Genomic DNA, 21,949 nt, shown 5'->3' with positions numbered 1-21,949 from the left:
ACTCTTGCATTGCAGCTCCAAGTCACTTATCACAGAATCACAGAATCTTAGGGCTTGGAAGGGACCTTGAAAGATCACCCAGTCCAACCCCCCTGCCAGAGCTGGGTCACCCAGAGCACATCACACAGGAACGTGTCCAGGTGGGTTTTAATGTCTCCAGGGAAGGAGACTCCACAACCTCTCTGGGCAGCCTGTCCCAGGGCTCTGTCACTCCCACAGGAAAGAAGGTTTTTCTGATGTTTACGTGGAACCTCCTGTGCTCCAGTTTGCACCCATTGCCCCTTGTCCTATCACTGGACATCACTGAACAAAGCCTGGCTCTGTCCTCCTGACACCTTTACATATTTGTAAACATTGATGAGGTTGCCCTCAGTCTCCTCTTCTCTAAGCTCAAGAGACTCAGCCTCCTCAGACTTTCATCATAAGGGAGATGTTCCACTCCCTGTTTCATTTATTGCCAAAAAATACGTTTTTCCACATATTATATAAAAAAGAAGAAATCATGACTTACCTGAGGGCCGATCAGACCATTGATTCCTGGGAATCCTGGCTCTCCCTTTTTACCCTGTGTGTTCAACAGAGAAGCAAATATTAGACATCAGGGCAAAGATTGCTGCTGACTTCCCAAAGTCTTTCAACCCAAAACTGGTAAATCACTGTGGGAACACAAAAGCTAGAAACAAAGGCAGCGGATGCCATTTGGATGTGAAACTCCAGTTGTCTTCCACAGGTCTGTATCTTCCAGGTTGTGGTATCAGCCCTCGAAGAGGAGGGTTGGTTTCGTGCCCATCTTGGTGTCTCTTGCACTCTGCAGTCCCACCTGGGCACTGCCCACAGGGGTCAGAGAAGTCACAGTGCTGAGATGCAGCCAAGGGAGGTACCAAGTGTAGACCGGTAACCTTGCAAGTGAAGAGATGCATGTACTACACACAGAGCTTCTTTCGGAGATCCCTAGGATGTGGCTTTAGCAGCTTTATAGCTTAAGGGCTTTATCTGGTTTCAGTTTGCTGAACTTGCTTCATTTAGAAAACTTGGTCCCATCTGAAAAATATTACTTGGGGAACATGAGGAAGGATATAGCAGTGTCACCTTCTTCCCAAACCCATCTCAAAAGCTGTGAGGAGGGAGCAAGAGATATTTTGCCTCCTGTGGTGAGTATACATGGGTTGTTCTGTTTCCACAATGATGGCCATGCACACTAGCCCATGTTAAAGGAGCCTATTCGTTCCTTGAGTATAATGCTAAGAAACTTTGGTGCTTTTCAAATCACTAAGAAATCCCTTAAAGCAGCATATAATTATATTGACACAGAAGCTGAGATGTGTAATTTTCCACTATGAAGGGGACATTTTGGCCACTCAGAGGTTAGCCAGAATCAAACTAGAATAGATTCCTTCCATAGTATTGTAGCCTGTCTGTAAAGCACAGAAACAAAAGAGCAAAATGCCACATCTCCAAATAATATGACAGAGAAACCCAGCAATTATGCTCTTTTCCTTATAGTAAGAATCAGCTAAGTATGTAAGAATGTGTTCCTTTTGACAAGATGAAATACATGTTATTTGCCTTCATCAGCAATTAGAATAGCACAGTTTAAAAAGTGTGTTTTATTGGAAACGGATATAGTTACCTCACTGACAATTACAGTTTCACTCTGGATTTAATCTACAACATCAGTCCCCTTTTTCTTCCCTCTTTTTCACAGAATCACAGAGTGGTTGGGGTTGGAAGGGACCTCTGGAGACCCTTTAGTCCAACCCCCCTGCCAGAGCAGGATGCCCTAGAGCAGATTACACAGGAGGGGTTTGAATGTTTCCAGGGATGGAGACTCCACAACCTCCCTGGGCAGCTTGTTCCAGTGATCTGTTACCTTCAGAGTAAAGAAGTATTTTCTTATATTTAGGTTAAACCTCCTGTGCACTGGTTTGTGACCATTGCCCCTTGTTCACCACTGAGAAGAGTCTGACCCCATCCTCCTGACATCCCCTTTAGATATCTGTAAGCATCAATGAGGTCCCCCCTCAACTTTCTTTTCTCTAAGCTGAACAGAACCAGCTCTCTCAGCCTTTCCCCTTATGGTAGATGCTCCTGTCGCTTCATCATCTTAGTGGCCTATGCTGGACTCTCTCCAGTAGTTCCTTGTCCTTTTTGTTCATTTGCTTACATTTCTGTATCTGCACTGCTGAATTTGGCAAGGGCAGGCAAGGTCATCTGAACATTTCAAGGACCCACAACTATATACAAACACAACTGCCCATTGGGAAGATTTCTGCCATACAGAGGACAGCAAATAAGGGAATATGTTGGTCCCACTCTGCTAGAGGGAAATTCTGAAAGGTATAATAGCCAAGGACTTCTCCTTACCTTGCTGTCTTAAGCCAGAATGGCCATATATTATCATAGCATGATTTTCACTGAGGTTTGGCCCCAGTGGTGGTTTTGGTAGGAAACACCCTTAATTGGGTGAATGAGTATGACTGCTAGCACAAACGCCAACTATTTTTTCTGTAAGATAGATGGGATGCTAGGATTACTCCTGCCCTTTTACCTCTGTCTTACTAGAGAGACCAGAAGAAATCCAGCAGTGTTAGTCAATGTTTGAACTCCCTGAAGGTATCAGCCTTTTACAGTCTCCATATGCACTAAATTAAGAAGTGAGAGCATCTCCACAGCTTGAAGATGTAACTGCCATCAGGGATGGCCAGTTTATGGATGATCATGAGGCTGCTGTGACAAAGAAAAATAAGTGCTATAAAGGTTTTTTGACATTGAGAAAAACTGAGTTTTGAAATTGACTCTTTCAAAAAAAGTCTACCTCGTTTGCTGGGCAAACTTATTCTCATCTCTGTGCTGGATTATTCACACATCACCCCCTGGAGACACCAACCAGCTATCTCCTTCCCTTGCACCCTGCAAGTCTAAGGTGGTTCAAATCAAGGAGAGCTGGCACATGGAGAAGTGAGTTCACACAGTGTTGACTGCCCATATCAAGCAGTGACTGGCCAGGGCAGGAACATGATAAGCAACAACCCACCTAGACAGGAGAGAGACTCATTAAGAAGGGGGAAGATATTTCTGTCCCACCATCAAATGAATAAAGAGCTCAGCAGCTCTGCAGGGATCTGATAAATCTACCTTCCTCCCTACAGTTGACAGGGATAAACCTTTAATGTATTGCCAAGTGTTCTTAAGATGTTCCTTCTGGGTAGATGTTGTGCCTGAACCCAGCAGCTCCCAGTTTTAACGGACCCCTTTAGGCTCTGCTGTAAAACAAATATGCAGCACTTCCTGAGACTCACAGCCTTGTAATCTAGTTGTAAAGAGCCAAGGAAGATCTCTTATGCTTTTTGTGCTCTTCTGACTTTGGAGACAAACATTCAGGGGATATGGACACAAGTGGAAACCTGATAAACATGACAGGTGAATTAAAGATGCAGTAACTCACTCCTGGAGCTGCATCCATTCCTCCTGCCTCCAACCTGACAGTTCATGACACAAAACCTCCCAATTACCTCACAAATAAAAAAGGTCTTGAAGCAAAAATTTTCTAAGTTATCTCTGTTTCTACAGTCGATTCACCCTCATCCTGTGCTTTGCATCATTTATTTTGTGCATGATGTAACGTGAAAAAAAAAGAGGAATTATTATCTGCCTGACTCATGGACATTGGAGTCTTAAGCCTGGAGAAAGACATACATTAACAGTAATTATTTTAAAAATATATTTTCCATTATATTTTCCCCCATAAAGCTATTGCTACTATTCTATGAGACTCCTGTATTTTATTTTAGTTTTGTTTTGCACTGAGTGTTCATTGAGCATGGAAAGATTCTAACAAAGTAAATTTAGAAAACTAGGCTGCAGTACAGCACCTCAAACTGAAAAAGAGCCTAAGTAGTAGCTGTTACCTGGTGGCTATGTAGAAAGTGCTGCTACAGAATAAATAGGTGTTTTCTTCTGGTTTCCTTCTGAAATTTCAGTCACTTGAATGAACTTGCATTATTTCAAAAGGAGGCAAATTCTTGAACTCCAAGTTATTTGGAGCACACTTCAGAAGAACCCTGTGTTCAGGCTGGATTAGATTACCCAAAGATCTGCATGTTTTCCAGGTGAATGTCATGCATCTGCACCTTTTGTCTCTATCAACCAAAAAATAAAAGTTTTCTTTCCAGCAAATATTTAATAGATCAGGTGTCAAGAAACTCAAGAAGCTGAATCGAAGCACTTCAATTCTTTTTGATTTCACAGAAGACAGAGGAGGACAAGCAGAGGGAAAAACCACCAAACCAACCTAAAATGAAACCAGACTCTCAAGAGTGCTACCTCTTTTTCAGGCAGTTTTAGTAAAATCTGAGAGACATTATTGTCTATCACTGAAAGGTCTTACGGCACAGATGATAACAGCGAAGCTTCTTTCTTCCTACTGGGTGCTCTTGATATGAGAATATCACTGTCAAAAAAAAGACATCAGGTGCCAGGCACCTGGAAGCAGCTGGCTAATAAGAGGAACATAACCAGAGGCCTGTTTGAGGTTGGAATTGTTACCTCTTGCCCCAGACAGGATCTAGGGTTGGATGTGAATTGTCAGATGAGCAGTTCAGTAGATTTAGCAGAGACTGTGCATTTTTCTTCTGTGCCCGTAAAGCACTTCAGGACCTGCAACTAAAGCAGACTCACCAAGAAGTCTTTTTAAATGCCTGAAAGATGATCTGTCTTCACAGCTTATGCTCCTCTTAGTGTGTTGCCACTACTGGATCACTCCCCAGGATGTAAGCAGGCCTCTGATTATCTTTCCACATTAAAGAACTACCTCTAGAAGTGTGTATTATTATAACTACATTGGAAACTTGGAGCTTCTGAGAATGGGCTGCAGGAGAGAGACAAATTCTGACAAATTTGCAATCAAATCTCTACACCATTGGCTTCACTCTCTGCTCCCAAACATATTTGGTTTCCCTTTTTCTAAATAAAATGTTAGGATGATGCTCTATCACATTCTTCAGTCAGCTCAGGAGTCTTTCTTTTTCTAACACCAATTAGGCTCTGGTAGTGTCTTCTTTAGTCTGTCCCCTACTCCCTTAGACTCCATCATCCTGCAGAGCAATGAATCCCAGCCTTTGGGCACACTTTTTGTGACTCACCAGCAGCCTTTGTGCCTTCAAGAACAGCTGTGACCACACTGCTGTCTTGTCCACAACTTCTGGGAAGTTTGTCTGAGAGCAACACAGTGGTGCTCTAAACTGCTTTGAAGTGACCTGTTGGGTATAGCTGGGCTGTATCCAACCTTCTCAGTGCTTGCAGAGAGCAAGGCAGGTTTGGTACTAAGCCCTCAAAAGGCAACATAGACATGGTCTTCATTAATACCAAGGCCAGAAGAATCCTTGGGCCATCAGAAGCCCTGATGACAGGGCTTCTTCACCCCACCTGGTTATTCAGCCACACTGTGCCACACATTAATAGATTACTTCTCCACTGCTCCAAGAAATAAGCAGTCTAAGCAGGGGTGAAGGAAAAAACTTCATGCAAGTACAAAGAATGTATTTAAATGAAGGACTGAGCTTGCAGCAGCCAAAATTAAACTGACACTTTCTTTACTATAGCACAAAGGGTGACTCTATGAAGAACATGTCCTGTTTCTTGGCAATCATACTATCCCATGTACTCATTTTTGGTTTTTTTTTCAGCAGAAGCAGGAACAGCAACTTCAGGCCAAAAGAATATCATACATCCTGCTTTCCTAGAAAGCTTTCCCAAATGCATGGCCCTATGCCTGTCAGCCAAATGCTCACTGGGGTATTTGGCACAATATGTCAACTTCTATGAAATCTACACACTGGGTAGGTGGCTCCTATGTCGTGTTTCTAACATCAGCCTCTGTCATTGCACAGCTCAGGCTCCTTGACTCCCAGTGGACTGTGTTATGAGACATGAATTCCTCCATTAAAATAGTTCCAAACACAACTTTAGTCAATTAGTAGCTTGTGCCAGTTGCATTACAGCTACATAAAGTACTGCAGACTTCTAAGAACTCCAACAAATGGTCGTGCCTGCAACCCTGTGTCAGGACAGGGGCTCCGTGCATGTGCTGACTTCATTTACATCTTGGTTGAGGACCACAAAGCAAAATTGATGTTGAATCATACCACAAAACAGTAACTGTTTTAAATCAGCTCCTTTGCAGCATGCTACTTCAGAGGGTCTTGGAGTCAATTTTGCATTGTAATGTTCATTAGGTTACAAGATATTGCTGCAGAATAGTTATAAAGTACCTCAGGAACCAAATTTTCAGGAGATACAAGTTGGTGTATCATCATGTCTGGAAACTCCTCCCACATAAAACAACAGAGGGACCACAAAGCAGATGGTTAGTGATTTTCATCAGTTCTGCATGGGTCTGCTAACCAGACTGAAAAGTAGTCCCCAATCTGCCTCCAGCTGTGCCTGATTTTTCTGTCCTTTCCACGGTGTACAAGGCTATGTCTGTGCTAAATACAAGGGGCCAGGGGTCCATGTGCAAAGAGCAGAGGAGCTTGTGCTCATACAGCTCAACTCTTGTTGTCTTTGCCATCCAACATGCCACATGCAGTCACTTTACAATACAGGGACATTTGTGGGAGACAACTACTTGTCATCACCCTCAGGTGTGCTGGGGAACACGGCTAGTGACAGACAAACCAACGCCTGGCTGTTCAGTTTGCTCAAATACTCATACAGCCTTACATCCCTACCTCTATTTACAGGGGTCACAGAGGTGAAGAGATGTTATGAGTGTCCTACAACAAGCCAAGGCTGCAGACACAAATGAAATGGAGGCATCATGGTCCCCTCCATGTCCTCTCCACTGGGCTGTGCCACTAGAGAATCTTCTTGTTTGGGGGTGTTGAAGAGGGTTTGCTCTAGCTCTCAGCTGTGTCCCCAGAGCCTGCCCCTACCTCACATCCAGTCAGTTAGAACTCAAACAAAAACTTGAGGAGATTTCTGCTCTTGGCATTTTAACTTCCAAGCCTGTGTAGAGAAATGCTTTCTGCAGCTGAATTTATGTAAGGCAGCAATCAATGCCTGGATTTGTATCTGTGCTTTGTCAAGAGCTGCACTAATGCTGAACCAGTAGTATCTGCTAATCTGTTCTCTCCCCCACATGTAGGTTTTCCACATAGGTCCACCAAGCCCAGGACTTTGATTCATCTCAGGTACTGAGTCATTGAATAATGGACTTTAATTAAAATAATGTATCTATCCAACTAAGATGAATGGTGTCTAATAAAGACCCTTAGGAGAAGAAATCTAACAAGCTAGACACAACAGAGTCTAGGGAAACATTCAAAGACAGTATGGATCAAATGACATCTCCAATCAAAAGGTCATTAGCAGGAGCATTTTGTGTCCTGTTACAGATCCTGACAGATCACTGTCCTTTCCCCACCTAATGTGCTCTACTAATCTTATTCAAGAAACTATGCTTCACAGCAGGCCTTAAAACCAAGACAATTCAGAACTTGTCAACTCCTAAGTAAAGCACAGAACAGCTATTTGCTAAAGTGATGGGTGATATATTCTGAAGACTGGAAAAGTACAAGAAAGCAAGTAAATGCCTTTCTCTGCTGTGACATTAATACAATACTGCATATCCCATCTTTTCATAGATTCCTTGAATGACATGGTTTGGAAAGGACCTTAAAGATCATCCAGTCCCAAACCCCCTGCCATGGGCAGGGACACCTCTCACTGGATCGGGATGCTCCAAACCCCATCCAACCTGGCTTTGAACACTCTCAGGGATGGAGCACCTATAGCTTCTCTGGGCAACCTGTGCCAGTGTCTCACCACCCTCAATGGAAAGGATTTCTTCCTAATACCTAATCTAAATCTCCCCTCTTCCAGTTTGAAACTGCTCCCCCCATGTCCTATCACCCTTGTAAAAAGTCCCTTTCCAGCTTTCCTGTAGCCCCTTCAGGTACTGCTGAAGGAGAAGCCAAACTTACAGCTCAACTTAATACCAAGCAATTCAATGGGAAACCTGTAGGAAACCACCTACCAAGGAATGTATTTCTTCCCTGTGCTGTCCTTTGCCCATAGCTCTCCCGTGCTCAGAAGCAGGTCTCTCACATCTATGAGTGCTGACTCAAGAGCAGAGCATTGCAGGCAACTCCCACAATCTCCTCTATAGATTAAGCTATGACCAAGTGACTACCTAAAAAAGTAACCCCTCAAACAACTGAGACATGACTGCCTCCACAAAGGCTAAAAAGCTCTCTCTTCCACCCTTATATGTTGCCTAGTCAGATGTCCTCCATTTGAATGGGCTGAAGCAAGGAAAGGGAGGTTCAGAGCATTCATGAGATGTGATCAAGCCTGCTGTGAAACCTGTTTTTTCTCTCTACTTGAGTATTTCAAGATATAACTCTGAGTCAGAGAAAATCCAATATTTTTTTTTCTAACAAGGGGAAACTGTGTAAGGTCCTGGTCGAGAATAGGACACCAGCTTCCATTTTGTGGGAGCTGTTTGAGTACAGACCAAACAGAACAGAAAGTAATAAGTATTGTGTCTTTCCATCTTTATTTGACTCCCAGGACAAAAGCATTTCTCTGAACTTTCAATTGCTCCACATGAGTGGAGCACATGAGCTCTAGACACTCAAGAGTCATTCCAAGAATCCACTTGGCAGCAAGGAGCAGACACAAAGACAGGAGAGTAAACGACAAGAAGCTTTCCTAGGGCCCCCAGGGCACTGCACACAGTCTGTGGACTCCAGGAGGTACTGAAAGTTGTTGGACCATAAAGAAGGAACAGAGAAAAGGATTGGGGCCTCCAGGATCCTTCATAAGTAGAAATGTTTATGTAAAGTTGGTTAAACCTTACCAAGTAAAACTGTCCCCAGCCTCTTGAGACTTAGATTAAGTAAAAAGAGCAACTCACCCTTTGACCTGGTAACCCAGGGACTCCAGGCTTGCCTTCTGGACCAGCCTCACCCTTTAAAAGTGAAAAGTTTTAGGAAGTTAACTGAGTAAGAAAAACTAATTAACTATATAACCACTTCCTAACTGCTCTGTGCTACTGTTACTGCATGACTATCCAGACAACTCTTACCTGATTATTATGTTGTCCTGTGAGCAGAAGAGAATAAGAAAACAGGATAGAGAAAAGTGACAATGCCCTGATTAAACACAGAGCACACAACTATATTTAAATGACATAATTAAAACCAGATTTACCTAAGTAATGCATCTTCACAAGGCTACCAATTTTACAAAACCAAATCAACAATGAAACACAACACACAACTCAGAATGAGAACAGACAGAGCAGTTGCAAATGAGGTAGCAATGACAATCTGAACTGAGATATTGTGCACAGCTGGGTTATAAAACACCACTAGAAGCTACAATTAAGTAAAAATAAATGTCTAAAACAATGCAAAAAATGTGTTAAAAACACAAACACGTATACCAAACACATTTTTTATCTACAAAATATTTTATCCAGGACCTTTTGACATAAATCCGACCCCTTTTACACTAACAGCTCTCTGACCTTCATCACATGATAGCTTCCAAGTTACCAGAGCCTCTTAGAGATGTGCTGAATGCCCATAGAGCTCTTCAGGACATCAGGAACAGAAAACCAATCAGGTTCTGCATGGCAACAGCCCTGAGGCAAAGTCTGCCTCTGTGCAATAACTGCCCACGTCCTGGGTGCCACCTCCATATGTTCAGAGTGACCATCCACAGCAGGAGACCTCTCAGCAGTGAAGAGAACAGGAGGCTGGGAGCACTGCTTCAGATCTTAGTGCCTGAATAATGTACAAGGTTTTGCTTGTATCCCTCACACCAATTTGAGTTTCAGTCTCTGGAAATTGCAAGCAGTGAGAGAAACCACTTACTGGAGGTCCAGGAAGTCCAGGTTGGCCTTGTGGTCCTCGTGGCCCAGGCTCTCCCTACAGAAATGTTTGGGGTTTTTTTAAAACAGTGTTAAAATATCTGTATGAAATAGTACATGGCCACATTATTCATGTTGTCTATCTGTGCAGGACCCACACCACCCCTTTCCTCATAGGTCTCAAAGAACCAGCGCAGAGACCAGGTGGTTTTCTCCTTCAGCTACTTGAATTATCAGCACACATGAAACTGTACAGACTGATCCACCCACACAGGCATTTATTCATAACTGGCTCTTTGTTTTTCAAAGGTTATAACTCTTCTGAAGACACTGGGTATTCCTGGATATTCTGCTACAACACTGTGGGTTGGGGTTTGGTAGTGGAGAAAATCCTTGCGGAAACAGCTTCCATAGGCATTTCCCCTGAGCCATCACAGCTGTGAAGGGCTTTAAAGTATCATCTATATGACAGATAACACTACATTAAATAACAGTTCAATAGAAAATATGCACCTACCAGCACAAAATCAAAATTTAAATATACTTTACTTATATGTAGGACTAACAGATTGAAGCAACAGATCTCTCCCCTGTTTGAGTGACTAGGATCAGAGACAAACTCAGCATAAAACCCAAATGCAGTGTAACTTTCCTATTAACACTTCCTTGGACTTAAAGAATTACATAGCTGACACTCCAATTTATACTTCTATACTATATATACTGCAATCTAGACTTCTCAGGTTCACCACACTTGCAAAGGGCATTGCTCTTTTTTCTTGCTCATTTATTTTCTCCACTGTAAATAGGAAAACTTTTTTCTTGCTGGCCTACCAAGGCTTCTATCCACCTTAATTTTGAAGCACAGTTTTAAAGCAAAATCTAATCTAACAAGCAACTGAACTACATAAAAGCACCCTTGCAATGGAAGTATAAATATGGAATGTCTCTTACTTGCTCTCCTTTTAGGCCCTCAGTATGCACCTGCAATGAAAATGCAGAGTCATAAAGAAGAAAAAGAGAAAAGAGAACACAGGAGGTGCCCAGAGTATGGTGGTCCCCTACAAGGTAATTATCCCCCCTTGCCATTCCCTCAAGATACCTGCTGATTGCTCCTCAAATCCTGCTGCAAGCTGGGAGATGCTTTCTATTTAAACAGCTCAGACTGAGACAAGGTTTGCTCACTTAGATACCTCTGAAGGGATTTGTGTGGCTGTATAAACAGTAAGAATTCACTCCATTATCTCTCCATTTTAAATAAGTTGGTAAATTCCCCAGCTTTTGTCTTATTTAAAATGACACAACTGTACTGAGTGCATAAGGCATCCCATAAACAGCAGGCTGACTTGGGGCATGTACACAGTTCAGACCTTCCTTTGGCTCCTTGATGCCTCCACCGTGGCTATGACTGACACCTGGCAGACTTCTCAGTCTTGTTTCCACCCACATCCTGGAAACCTTGGCTCCTTTTCAGGTGTTATGTGTATCTTTCAAAGTCTCTCAGCAACTGCTGTCACATCACTAATGTCACATTTAAGCAGGACAGTAAAAGGCTGAGACCCAAAGAGGTTTCCTTCAGAGCTCTCTCTGTCTCCCTCCTTTGCTTTCTACCATGTTATGAGTAAGGAAATTGCTTTCTGCCTTTCTCATGAGGACCATGGAGCTTCTCATTCTTGTCTTTAACACCCAGTCCTTCTTTAGCACAGGGCTACAGTTGCTGGTCTGTGTGGACCTTTCATGCTTTCCACCCATAGATCAAGAGTGCTGTTTCCTAATTTTAATCCTAACTTAAAAAAAATTGGTTGGGTTTGTGTGGCCAGGTTTTAGTAGTGGTTAGGGCTACAGGGGTGGCTTCTGTGAGTAGTTACTACAAGCTTCCTCCCTATGTCTGACAGCCAATGCCACCCAGCTCCAAGATGGACCCACAGCTGTCCTAGGCAAAGGCCACCAGCAGTGGTGGTAGCACCTCTGTCGTAACATATTTAAGAAGGGGAAAACAGCAGCTGGGAGAGAGGAGTGAGAATATGTGAGTGAAACAACTCTGCAGGCACCAAGGTCAGTGAAGAATGAGGGGGAGGACGTGCTCTAGGTTCCAGAGCAGAGATTCCCCTGCAGCCCAGGGAGGTCCATGGTGGAGCAGATCTCCACCTGCAGCCTGTGGATAACCCCACACTGGAGCAGTCTGTGAAGAACTGTAACCTGCTGGAAGGACCCAGGTTCTCAGAGGATTGTCTCACATGGGAGAGACCCCACACTGCAGCAGGGGAAGTGTGTGAAGAAGAAGGAGCTGCAGAGACAACGTGTGATGAACTGACTGCAACCCCCATTCCCTGTTCCCCTGCTCTACAGCAGGAGGAGATAGAGAAAAGGGAGTGAAGGTGAGCCTGAGAAGAAGTGAGGGGTGGGGTGAAGGTCTGTTAATATTTGGGTTTCTTTCTCATTATCCTACTCTGATTTTGATTGCTAAAAAATTAATTTCCCTAAGTTGAGTCTGTTTTGCCCACGATGTCACTTGTGATCACCCTGTCCTTATATTGAGTCATGAGCCTTTTGTAATGCTTTTCTCCCCCTGTCCAGTTGATGGGAGGAGTGATAGAGCAGCTTTGATGGGCACCTGGTGTCCAGCCAGAGTCAACCCACCAGAGAAAGTAAAGGCAATACTTCCCAACTGCTTTGTTACTGGCCCCTGCAAAATTCAATTGTAGATCTCTCCTCTGAGTCCTTCACAGGAAATCTTTCTCCATACACTTGGAGATGACCTCTTCATACAGACAATACTAATACTCAAGTATTGCTGAAGGCAGAGGGCATGTGAATTTAGAGCCATAGGAAGGGTCATTTTCCCTGTCCTGTCTTCTCTGCTTTTTTATCGCTGTTTTCCTAATTTCACTATATAAGCTCCTAGTTCTCTCATATTCCACCAGGACTTTTTCAGACATAATACAAGGAAAGATCATTCACCGTGTCAGAAAATCCCTTTTTCTTCTCCCTTCCCAACTCCCACACCCAGCCCATGACAAAGGCACTCAGCAATTCAGCTCACTCTTGAACTTTCACTTGCTTTTATAACTTTCATGGGCTCTGCTTTCTAAAGGCCACTAGACATCAACTCAACAACTGTCCTGGAAACCTCACAGTCCTGAGGCAACACTTTAATTCCCTCTTCAAGTCCTAATCTTCATATTTCAACCTCCCCCCCGATTGTGGCAGTGCATCTCCTTCTTGGAACCCATCACTTGCCATCTTCAAAAATCTTTGCTGCTTTAAACTTCACTTTTTTTAAAACAACCAACCAACCAACATTTAAGAACATCTCTCATTTGGTGAAGCTCTCCCACTCCCATCTTCTACTTTCTCTTCTCGTGCAACAATGCCTACAACATTTGAGAAAGCTAAAAAAAAAATTCTTACTAAAGAGCCAGGCAATCCTGGAAGTCCTGGTTCACCCTGCAGGGAAACATAAGAAATGTAACATAACACAGAACACAACATAACCCAATACACAAAACATAAGCAAACCTCAGAGTGTGTTTTCCAACAGCTGTTGTAGGTTCTTCTTTTCAATACCAGCCTGTATTTAATAGATATGAACATGCAAACCCAATTAACTGTTTTCCCTGCAGTGGAATTCATGCAGGAACTGGCTGTGTACTGTGACGTTATACATTGATTTTAATGACAAATACTGACTTAAAATGAATGGCTGCACATTAACATGAAATTTGAGCTTAAAAAAATCTTCAAATTCCTGTACACATACCACACAAAAAACCCCAACTGATTGATGCTCAGATCCCTAACGGAGTCTGCAGGATGGTTATTTAGGGGGCAAAATCCTTTTGTTTGCTAAGGAGCAAAAAATCTTTGTAAAAAGATAAAGGAGTGAGAAATGGGCCCATTTTCCCCAACTCATTTTATAGAACAGCTTCAGGGTATAAAGTGCTTGCAGAACACTGAGATGCACACCCTCCTCAAGTGACTTAGGGCCATCTAGGCTATCAGTTTTTTCCAGCACTTTTTTTTTTTTCCCTAGCAATGTCCACTATTGATTAGGCTTTTTTAAGTTTCCAGAAAGTATCTCCTTTATTTTAGGTACAGAGCAAGGCAAAAATGATCCTACAGCTTCCTTTCACACTCTATTTATTCCTTACTTACGTAGGTCTCTGAATGACCCAACATAACTTTCATGCTATTTCCTCTCAAGGCAAGTTTCATTATTATTTGTCATTTATTCTAAAGAGAGTTCATCCTATGGCAGAAGGAGACACACTGAAAGTAATGGAGCAAGGAGATAAATATCTTCTGGAAGCAGCAAATGCAGACACTTCAGAGATACAGATGAAGTGTTATGAACTCAAGACTGCTCTCTACTGCACACATGCTGGAGCACAAAGACCTTGTTGCTGATCAGCACAGTGGATGTGCCCTGCTTATAGATGCCTCTGAACCCCCCTACAGCTGTTACATCTGAGTGAGAAAGTCATGGGATATAACTATTTCGTAGGTAGGAGGGCTGGCCTTGTTTGATTGGCACTTTCTGTGTCAATTCTACATCTCCTGGGTCAGAAACCCAGCATCTGCAAAAATATATTGACATTTCTGCTCGCTTGTCTTAGGTGAGGAAGATTTCCTGAGCCAAACTACTCTCTACTTCCTTCTACTCCCACTATGAGAGTTAAACCAAGAGTAGAGGAGCTATAAACAGACAGGATTTAACACTCACTTATACCCATTTCAGACTGAAGCAGCATCTGAAAAGTGAAACATTTACATGCATATAAGCTTCACTTATACACAACTGAGATTAATATTAAGCCAACAGTCCTGATATTCCAATTTTTTTCACATGTATTAATTACTCCTTGGAGGAATTAATAGATGTGTGTCAAACCCCCTTCATGCATCCTCTTCCAACTCACCTTTTGTCCTTTCATCCCACTGGCACCTGGAGGGCCCGGGCTACCAGCAGGGCCCTACAAACAGGTAAAAGGGAGAGAACAATGTTTGGTTTAGGTTCTGCAATTCTCAAATTGCAATTCCCCTTAATATATAGGATAAACACAAGGTTGCAGGTTTGGGTATTGGCAGCACAGTTATGTCCTGTTGTACTGGATCTAATGCAACACACGAGGCTGGTTTGGCTCTTTGGCTTTCCCTGAGAGGAAGGGGACTAAGAATGAAGATGCCACAGCAGCCACGTTAACAGCAGTCCAGTTTCAGCTGGTTCAGAAGGATTGCAGATCAGGGAGCACATCAGTGTCTAGCAGAAAACTCAGGAAAAAATTCAGGCATGAAGATGTGTCCTCTGCTAGGTGTCTAGACATGAAAAAGGCAAAAAGAAACCTTCAGAAAAATCCAACTTCTGTAATAGGGTGTCACTGGGAGAAATTGTTCCTTAGAAGTAGTAAACAATCAGCAGCCACCTTCACATCCCTCTGCAATTACTCACTTCAGCCACATTTGCTGCAAATATAAACCAGTCCTGTAAGCAGTGTAATGGGCATAGAGAACATAGTTCATTTTGATTCCAGGGCTGAAAACATTTCCGTCTTATAAGGATAGTGATAAACACTAACTAGACAAATACTTCTTGGCATAGGGTAAACTGTGGCTGAGGAACAGAGTGGAGAGAAAGCAATGATGAACTGTCAAATCCCCTGTGGAGAAGCAGAAAAAAATTCAGTGCAATAATCTCTGTCACCTCATAGGGGGGGAAGATGCAGATCTAACAAAGATTAAGGCTGCTAATGAAACTATAATTTGCCATCTAAATATGAAAATATGTGTCTGACATGGAAACAAAAATACTTCCCAACAAAGTCAAGTTGAAACTCTGGCTGCTAAGAGAGCAAGAGTGAGGCACCAGGGCAGTATGTGGCTGCTGGGCTTGTAAAGCATCTTCAGCTCATCCCCCAGCAGCTGCCTTGCCTGTGAGCAGCAGGATTAACCACCTGAAGATGAGCAAACCTGAGGATTTGACTTGCAGCTCCTTCACCTCTACAAATGCAAAAACTTGCCTCCAGATGATCCTTTCCAGAGAGGCAAACAGCAAGGGCTAGAGAACAGGATACAGATGCAGTAGCCTAGTGGCTTCAAGCTCCAGGGTGGCAGTGATTAGCTGCATAACTCTTGGCACTTTTTTGCCTCTGCTTCTCACCCTGTCCTTTGCTATTTAGACCAGAAGATCATTGGGAGTAAAGGATGCATCTCATTAGGTGTCATATCCTGAGTAATGAAAACAGTCTTGTGGGATCTACAGATAGTTTTAGACAAAACATTATCTGTCTAATCAGCAAAAATGTGCTGATCTTTTAGACCATTTTCTGGTTTCATCTTGTCTTAAAAATGTAATTGTTCCCAGGTTTTCTTATTGAAAACAAACCAAATATATTAAACCCAGGTCTCTCTCTTTTCATGTTGTGAGAGGGAAAAAAGAGTTTAAAAACTCAGGCTTAAACAACTGAGATTTTAGATGTGCTTCCTTATGTCTTTAATGAACATTAAGACAAATATCTAACCTATCATGTTTAAAGGACTAGTATTTCCTTCAAGATAATATTTCACTAAAATTTAATTCTAAAAGGAAACAAATGAAAAGAGAAAACTGAGCCAACAAAGATCCTTGGAATAAGGAGCACAAATACTGCTGATGCAGTGGGGTCCTGCCATGACTCAGCAGCCACCCAGGAAAAGCCTCAGGTTTAGAGTCAGTTTCCACTGGTTCCAAGGAAAAGGCCCCAGTCACCAAGTGTTTTCCACGTACCTGCTTCCCCTCCACACCTGGCTTTCCAGGGAACCCATCTAGGCCTCGTTCTCCCTGGAGAAAGAAGAGAAAAAAACACTCCAACTCAAATCTGTGGTCTTCAATTCACCGTTCTGCAAGAGATGTCCATGTTACATACTCCAAGACTAAGGCATAAGGAGAGGAATTCCAGCCAGACCAACAGAGAAGGTGGCTCAAGTCCCCACACCTGTACTAAGAAAAGCTGCTGGGAGCCCCCAGCCAGTAACAAAAAGGTGAACCACGCACAGTCAATAGGAAACTTTTATCCTCTCTGACTTTGCTAACTGTTGGCATGTGTCTACCCAGAAAATTTAGCACCAATATCTGGGATGTGACTTCAGAGACTAGAAGCAGTTGTGTGCCAGCTTTCCATCCTTCCTCTGTCTGCTGCAGTGGGTTCATATAAACTGGACAAAGTGCACCAGGAGAACATCAACCCAGAACAGCTCTTACAAAAATAATTAATCCACTATCCAGCAACAGCTCATTTTTACCCAGATAAGAAAAATCTTTCTTTTTTCACCTTTGCTTTCTGTAACCTGGGAAAACAATTAATCTATTCTTACATGTCGTCAGAGCTGGGCAGGCCACAAAGTTCCCAGGCAATCTATTGCACTACTTTTTATTTAAAACTGAATAAATGGGGTTTTTTTTGCCTGTACTTTAACCTGTATTTTACTTACTACAATTTCAGACTACTATGTCCTTCCCTAACCCCCCACAGAGAACAGACTGTTCGTTTCACATTTATAATGGCCTTTCATGTATTTGAAGACTTACAAAACACCCCCTTAAAACTCCTCTACACTAAACCACCTCAGTACTCTAAACCTTTCTGCATGAACATGTTTTCCAGACTTCTGATGAGTTTTGTTGCTGTCATATGTGCACTGTCCAACTTTTCTGTGTGTTCACAGTAGCTAGATTCCCAAAGCTGGATGCAGCCCAGGCTAACTTTAAGCAGAAAGATTATTTCATGTTTTACAGAGTATTCTTCTGTTTAAGCCCCAGAATAATGTTTACCTTACCCCAAGCCCCCTTCTGCAGGACAGGTCCTTAATCAGCTGTTCCCTCTCTGTAACAGGGTGCAGTTTGTTGTCCTACATGTATGAAGAATCCTGCAGCTGCACCTTCTCAATGTCATCTCCTGCTTTGGGGGATTTTGTTTTCAAGATAATTTTGAATTCTGCCCCTGATCTCCACCATGCATCCACATCTAAACCGAACATTTTCCATATTGTATAATCCAGGTCCTTGATAGGGATGATGATGAGATCAATGACATAGTCCTACTGAACATCATTTTTTTCTTACAGATTGTGGCCCTTGCTCAGTCCAGACTCTTCAGTTTAAAACTCTGAAACACGGACTTCCTCTGATGGTGCAAATGCTTAAACCTCTGTAAAACACAACACTAGGGCAGATGGCTGGACTTGATGATCTTCAAGGTCTTTTCCAACCTGGATGATTCTATGATTCTACTTGGACCTGCACAAAGAGCTGAATACAAACACTGCTACTGTTAATATAAATGGGTACATAAAAACAAAGTCTGCAAGTATAAGGAGTGACAGCAAAATAGCAGTTTTATTCCTTTTTTTGTTGGTTTTTTTTGTGGTTTTTTTTTAGTGTTTCAAACATTTTAATTGTGATTATTACCCCACAGGATCCCTGTTAGACCTCTGTTATTATCTGCCAACCCAGACTTAGGACATGGGATTTAATTAGTTCCTTTTGAAAACTATGTTGATTCAGCCTGTCAGCAAAAGGACTTGCAAATCAATCTAGATATTTTTCCCCTTTAGAAAGTCAATCAATCTTGTAACCAAAATTTTCTTTCAAAATGATGCATCCAAGACATGAAATTAGAGACCTGCACCCTACAGACAGCAGCTGAAAAGCAGCATCAGACATCCAGGTATACTTGCTTTTGGGGAAATAGTTTCCACATTCATGGTTACCTTTCCACTGAGTGAACCATGAGTTCTCTAAGTTTCAGACTTGCAGTAAGCAACAGTCTGGTGGGTTGCTGACAAAATGTGCAGTGTGTTCTCAGGAGATTTTTTAACATCAATACACTGCAGCAACGACTACTTCACACATGCTGCTTTAGCTGCCAAAACAGAAAAATGTCAATGTTCTCCCTGCTAGTGATGGGGGCTGGGAAAGGCAAATACATTATTTAGATGAATGTACCCAATAAAGCTGTTTGAAAACAATCCAAACGATTGTGCTTTCAGTTATTTCTTCAGAAAAATCTGACATTATAAATATTCTTTTTCTATTCTTTAAAAAAGGCTAGAGAAAGGGTTTATTAAAAAAAAACAACAATAAAAAAACCAAACAACTAAAAAGCACAATAGTAGTTTTCTTCTCTGAATTTCACTTCAAGACTCTATTTCTTTCCTCTCTGCTCTACTGGGTTTTATGCTTCAATCAATGGAACAAAATGGTGAAGAGTTTTAGGCAACTGGGGAAAATCCCAATTCCACACAAATTTTAGTGCTGTTTTCTGACCCCTAGAAATTGTCATGATTTGTTGGAAAGGTGATCTTCCAAGACTCTCTAGGACCCTGGGAAAGACTGATGGAGAGCAAACCTACTGCACAGAGGGACCTGGCAGCAGCAGACCAGCCCTGCTGCCTCCTCACCCGAGCTCTTCTCTGATACAACAAAGATTTACTGGATGGACACATGGTTATACAGCAAAAGCAATGCCCCATGTCTTGTTTAACTGCTGTATGTGTCTAAATTAACATGCTCAGTAACAAATACATATATAAATATAATCCTTGAACGATTTGCGTTGGAAGGGACCTTAAAGATCATCTAGATCCAACCCCCTGCCATGGACAGGGACACCTCCCACCAGTCCAGGTTGCTCAGAGCGTCATCCAACCTGGCCTTGAAGACTTCCAGGGATGAGCCAGCCACAGTTTCCCTGGGCAACCTGTGCCAGTGTCTCACCACCCTCACAGGAAAGAATTTCTTCCTCATACCTAATCTAAATCTACCCTCTCTCAGCTTGAAACAATTGCCCCTTGTCCTATCACTCCATGCCCTTATAAGAAGTCCCTCTCCAGCTTTCCTGCAGCCCCTTCAGGCACTGGAAGGCTGCTATGGCTTACACAGGCAGAGAAGTGCATCATGCTAATCTCTGCAGAGTCTGTCCTGGCGAATACAGCAAACCCATCAGATGGAAAAGGACACAAGAGATCCCTCACCCTGTGCAGTGGCTCTCCTAAAATGCAAGTGTCACTGATAATACTGGATTTGGGAACCTCACCATAAAACTCCAGTATTTACCTCTGAGGCTCAGGAGATAGGAATACAGCAGCAAGATGTATTATGGGATATTTAGCCTTTTTTTTTTCCAGACTAGGGTGCAGATTCATTAGACCAACGTTCAGGGCATGGGCTACTGTTCTCATCTAATATCATAAACACTTTTCTCCTCAGGCACAAAGGAAGGCAGTTTGCGTGGGTGTCAATGTTCAAGTTACAGACTGAATAGCAGACAAGGAAATATTTGGCCAGTCAAAATTACTCCCACTGCTTTCACAGTACTACTAACTGGTAGAAGTGGAAGCAATGGCATGGGATGCTCCAAGACCAGCATTCAAGCCCAGAACAATCCCATTACAATTGCTGTAGCAGAGATTTGGCTGCTCCAGAATAAAAATAATAATAAAAAGGGAGCTTTAGTTGTGCATATCCTTTTAATGAAACAAAATCTAATTTATTTCTTCCCCACTTTAATCTTTCTCTAGCTTAGTCAGCTGCCTGCCCACACACAGCTCCAGCTTCACCTCCCATCATGGTGATGTCAGAAAGATGGATTTTCTTCCAGGAGCCAAATATTCCAGCAGATTAGACAACCTTGCCTCCAGAAAAGCAGCAGAGGCATTGGCTAGACACAAACACACTGAGCCAGTCCTGCAAAGGGCTGGGCAAAAGCACGAGGAAGACAAAGTACGATCCAGCCTTTTGCTCTGGCTGCAGCAGTGAGGAGAGAAAATATGGAATATGGTTTTGGCTACTTCATTCTAAACAGCAAAATGGACACCGGGAACAGACACCTTAACACATGGTAAAGCAAAATGCAGCATCTCACACTAAGGGTCTATTGATCATTTTTGCAAGTAGGGAAAAACTTGGTGTAAATCTTCCAAGTTTCTTCTCTGGAAGGAGATAGAGACTGAGAAGTGGGAGCAGGGCCATGTTAACACATTAATAACTCCCTCCTTTGTGCAAACACGAGTAGCCAGATATTACTAAAGACAGCTGGAACACAGGCAAAGCTGCCAGACTGGCACTGAGATATTCCTGTCTCAGGAGTAGCATGAGACATAAGCACAACAGGACATTGCTCAGGGCTGCAAATCACTTGGTGCTGGCAAGAAAGGCTCTGCTGCCTATTTTGCCTGTGTGAGAAAAGGAGTGACAGGCTGGGCTAAGAGCCTGGTGATGCCCCATCTCCAGGTGCTTGCTGGGTTGCAGGAATGGGCCAACACCCACCTCTCCTGGCAGGGGCAGCAAAATGCATTTTTGGTGGCATTTGTGGGGAGCCTTGAGCACTACCTGGCAGGTCTGCAGCAGAAGTGTGGACACGTATGAGATCTCTCTGAACATGACAAGCTAACTGAAATAATGAAAGACTTTGTGTCTGCCCAGCTCTCCTTTTAAAAGCTTATTCTGCTTATGACAGGCACTTGGCTTCTTTCTTGAACCATAAATGTGGTTCAAATCCCAGAGTGTCCTGTGCTGTGTACAACAGCTATTCCCAGACAGGAGAGAGCAGAGAACTGGGAAGCAGCACCAGTTGGTTGAAGTCTTTATTAAAAGAAACTACCTGGTACTCATTAAGCACTGAGTTTATGGTGAGGACAGACAACAGAAATGTAGGAAGCTGGATAATCTGAGCAACTGGAGTGAGGTGGGGAGATGCTGGATGCAGATGTGGTCAGCAGCAATCAGTGGTCATCCACAACTCTCAGGGGCTGCACGCAAGAGTGGACAACCCACTAGATCTCCCCAGTGGCATTGCTGCATTCCACTCCTATCTCTCCTCCATCCCTGGCTACACACAGGAAGTCCCTATATGTGTGTTCAATTGAAAGCAGAGATCTGTGAAGCCCTCCTGCACTCCTACGGGAGGTAATTTCCAAACAGCACCAGGAGGTGCAGTGCACTGAGGACACTCCATCATCAACCAACTGGTCTGGCAGCCCACCCCACCCAACAGGTAAAGGTGTAGAGCAGACTGGCTTTTCCAAGCATGCAGCAGG

At 42.9% G+C, this 21,949-nt stretch overlaps 1 protein-coding gene across 1 annotated transcript in view; it reads right to left on the bottom strand.

Moving 5' to 3' along the window:
• LOC104390659 (collagen alpha-1(XXII) chain-like) overlaps positions 1–21,949 on the bottom strand; it is a gene marked incomplete at its 5' end in the record, with an annotated part of 96,253 nt that overhangs the window by 71,936 nt on the left and 2,368 nt on the right. The window contains 3 exons of the mRNA XM_009999839.1: positions 512–565; positions 14,797–14,850; positions 16,641–16,694. Of these exons, the coding sequence (XP_009998141.1) occupies positions 512–565; positions 14,797–14,850; positions 16,641–16,694 (162 nt within the window). The remainder of the gene's footprint in view (positions 1–511; positions 566–14,796; positions 14,851–16,640; positions 16,695–21,949) is intronic.

The sequence above is a fragment of the Chaetura pelagica genome, unplaced genomic scaffold (genome assembly GCF_000747805.2).
Source record: "Chaetura pelagica isolate M959 unplaced genomic scaffold, ChaPel_1.0 scaffold916, whole genome shotgun sequence".
In the NCBI taxonomy this organism is placed as follows: domain Eukaryota; kingdom Metazoa; phylum Chordata; class Aves; order Apodiformes; family Apodidae; genus Chaetura; species Chaetura pelagica.
The sequence above is the reverse complement of the archived record's forward strand: the minus strand, read 5'-3'. Positions and strand labels throughout refer to the sequence as shown.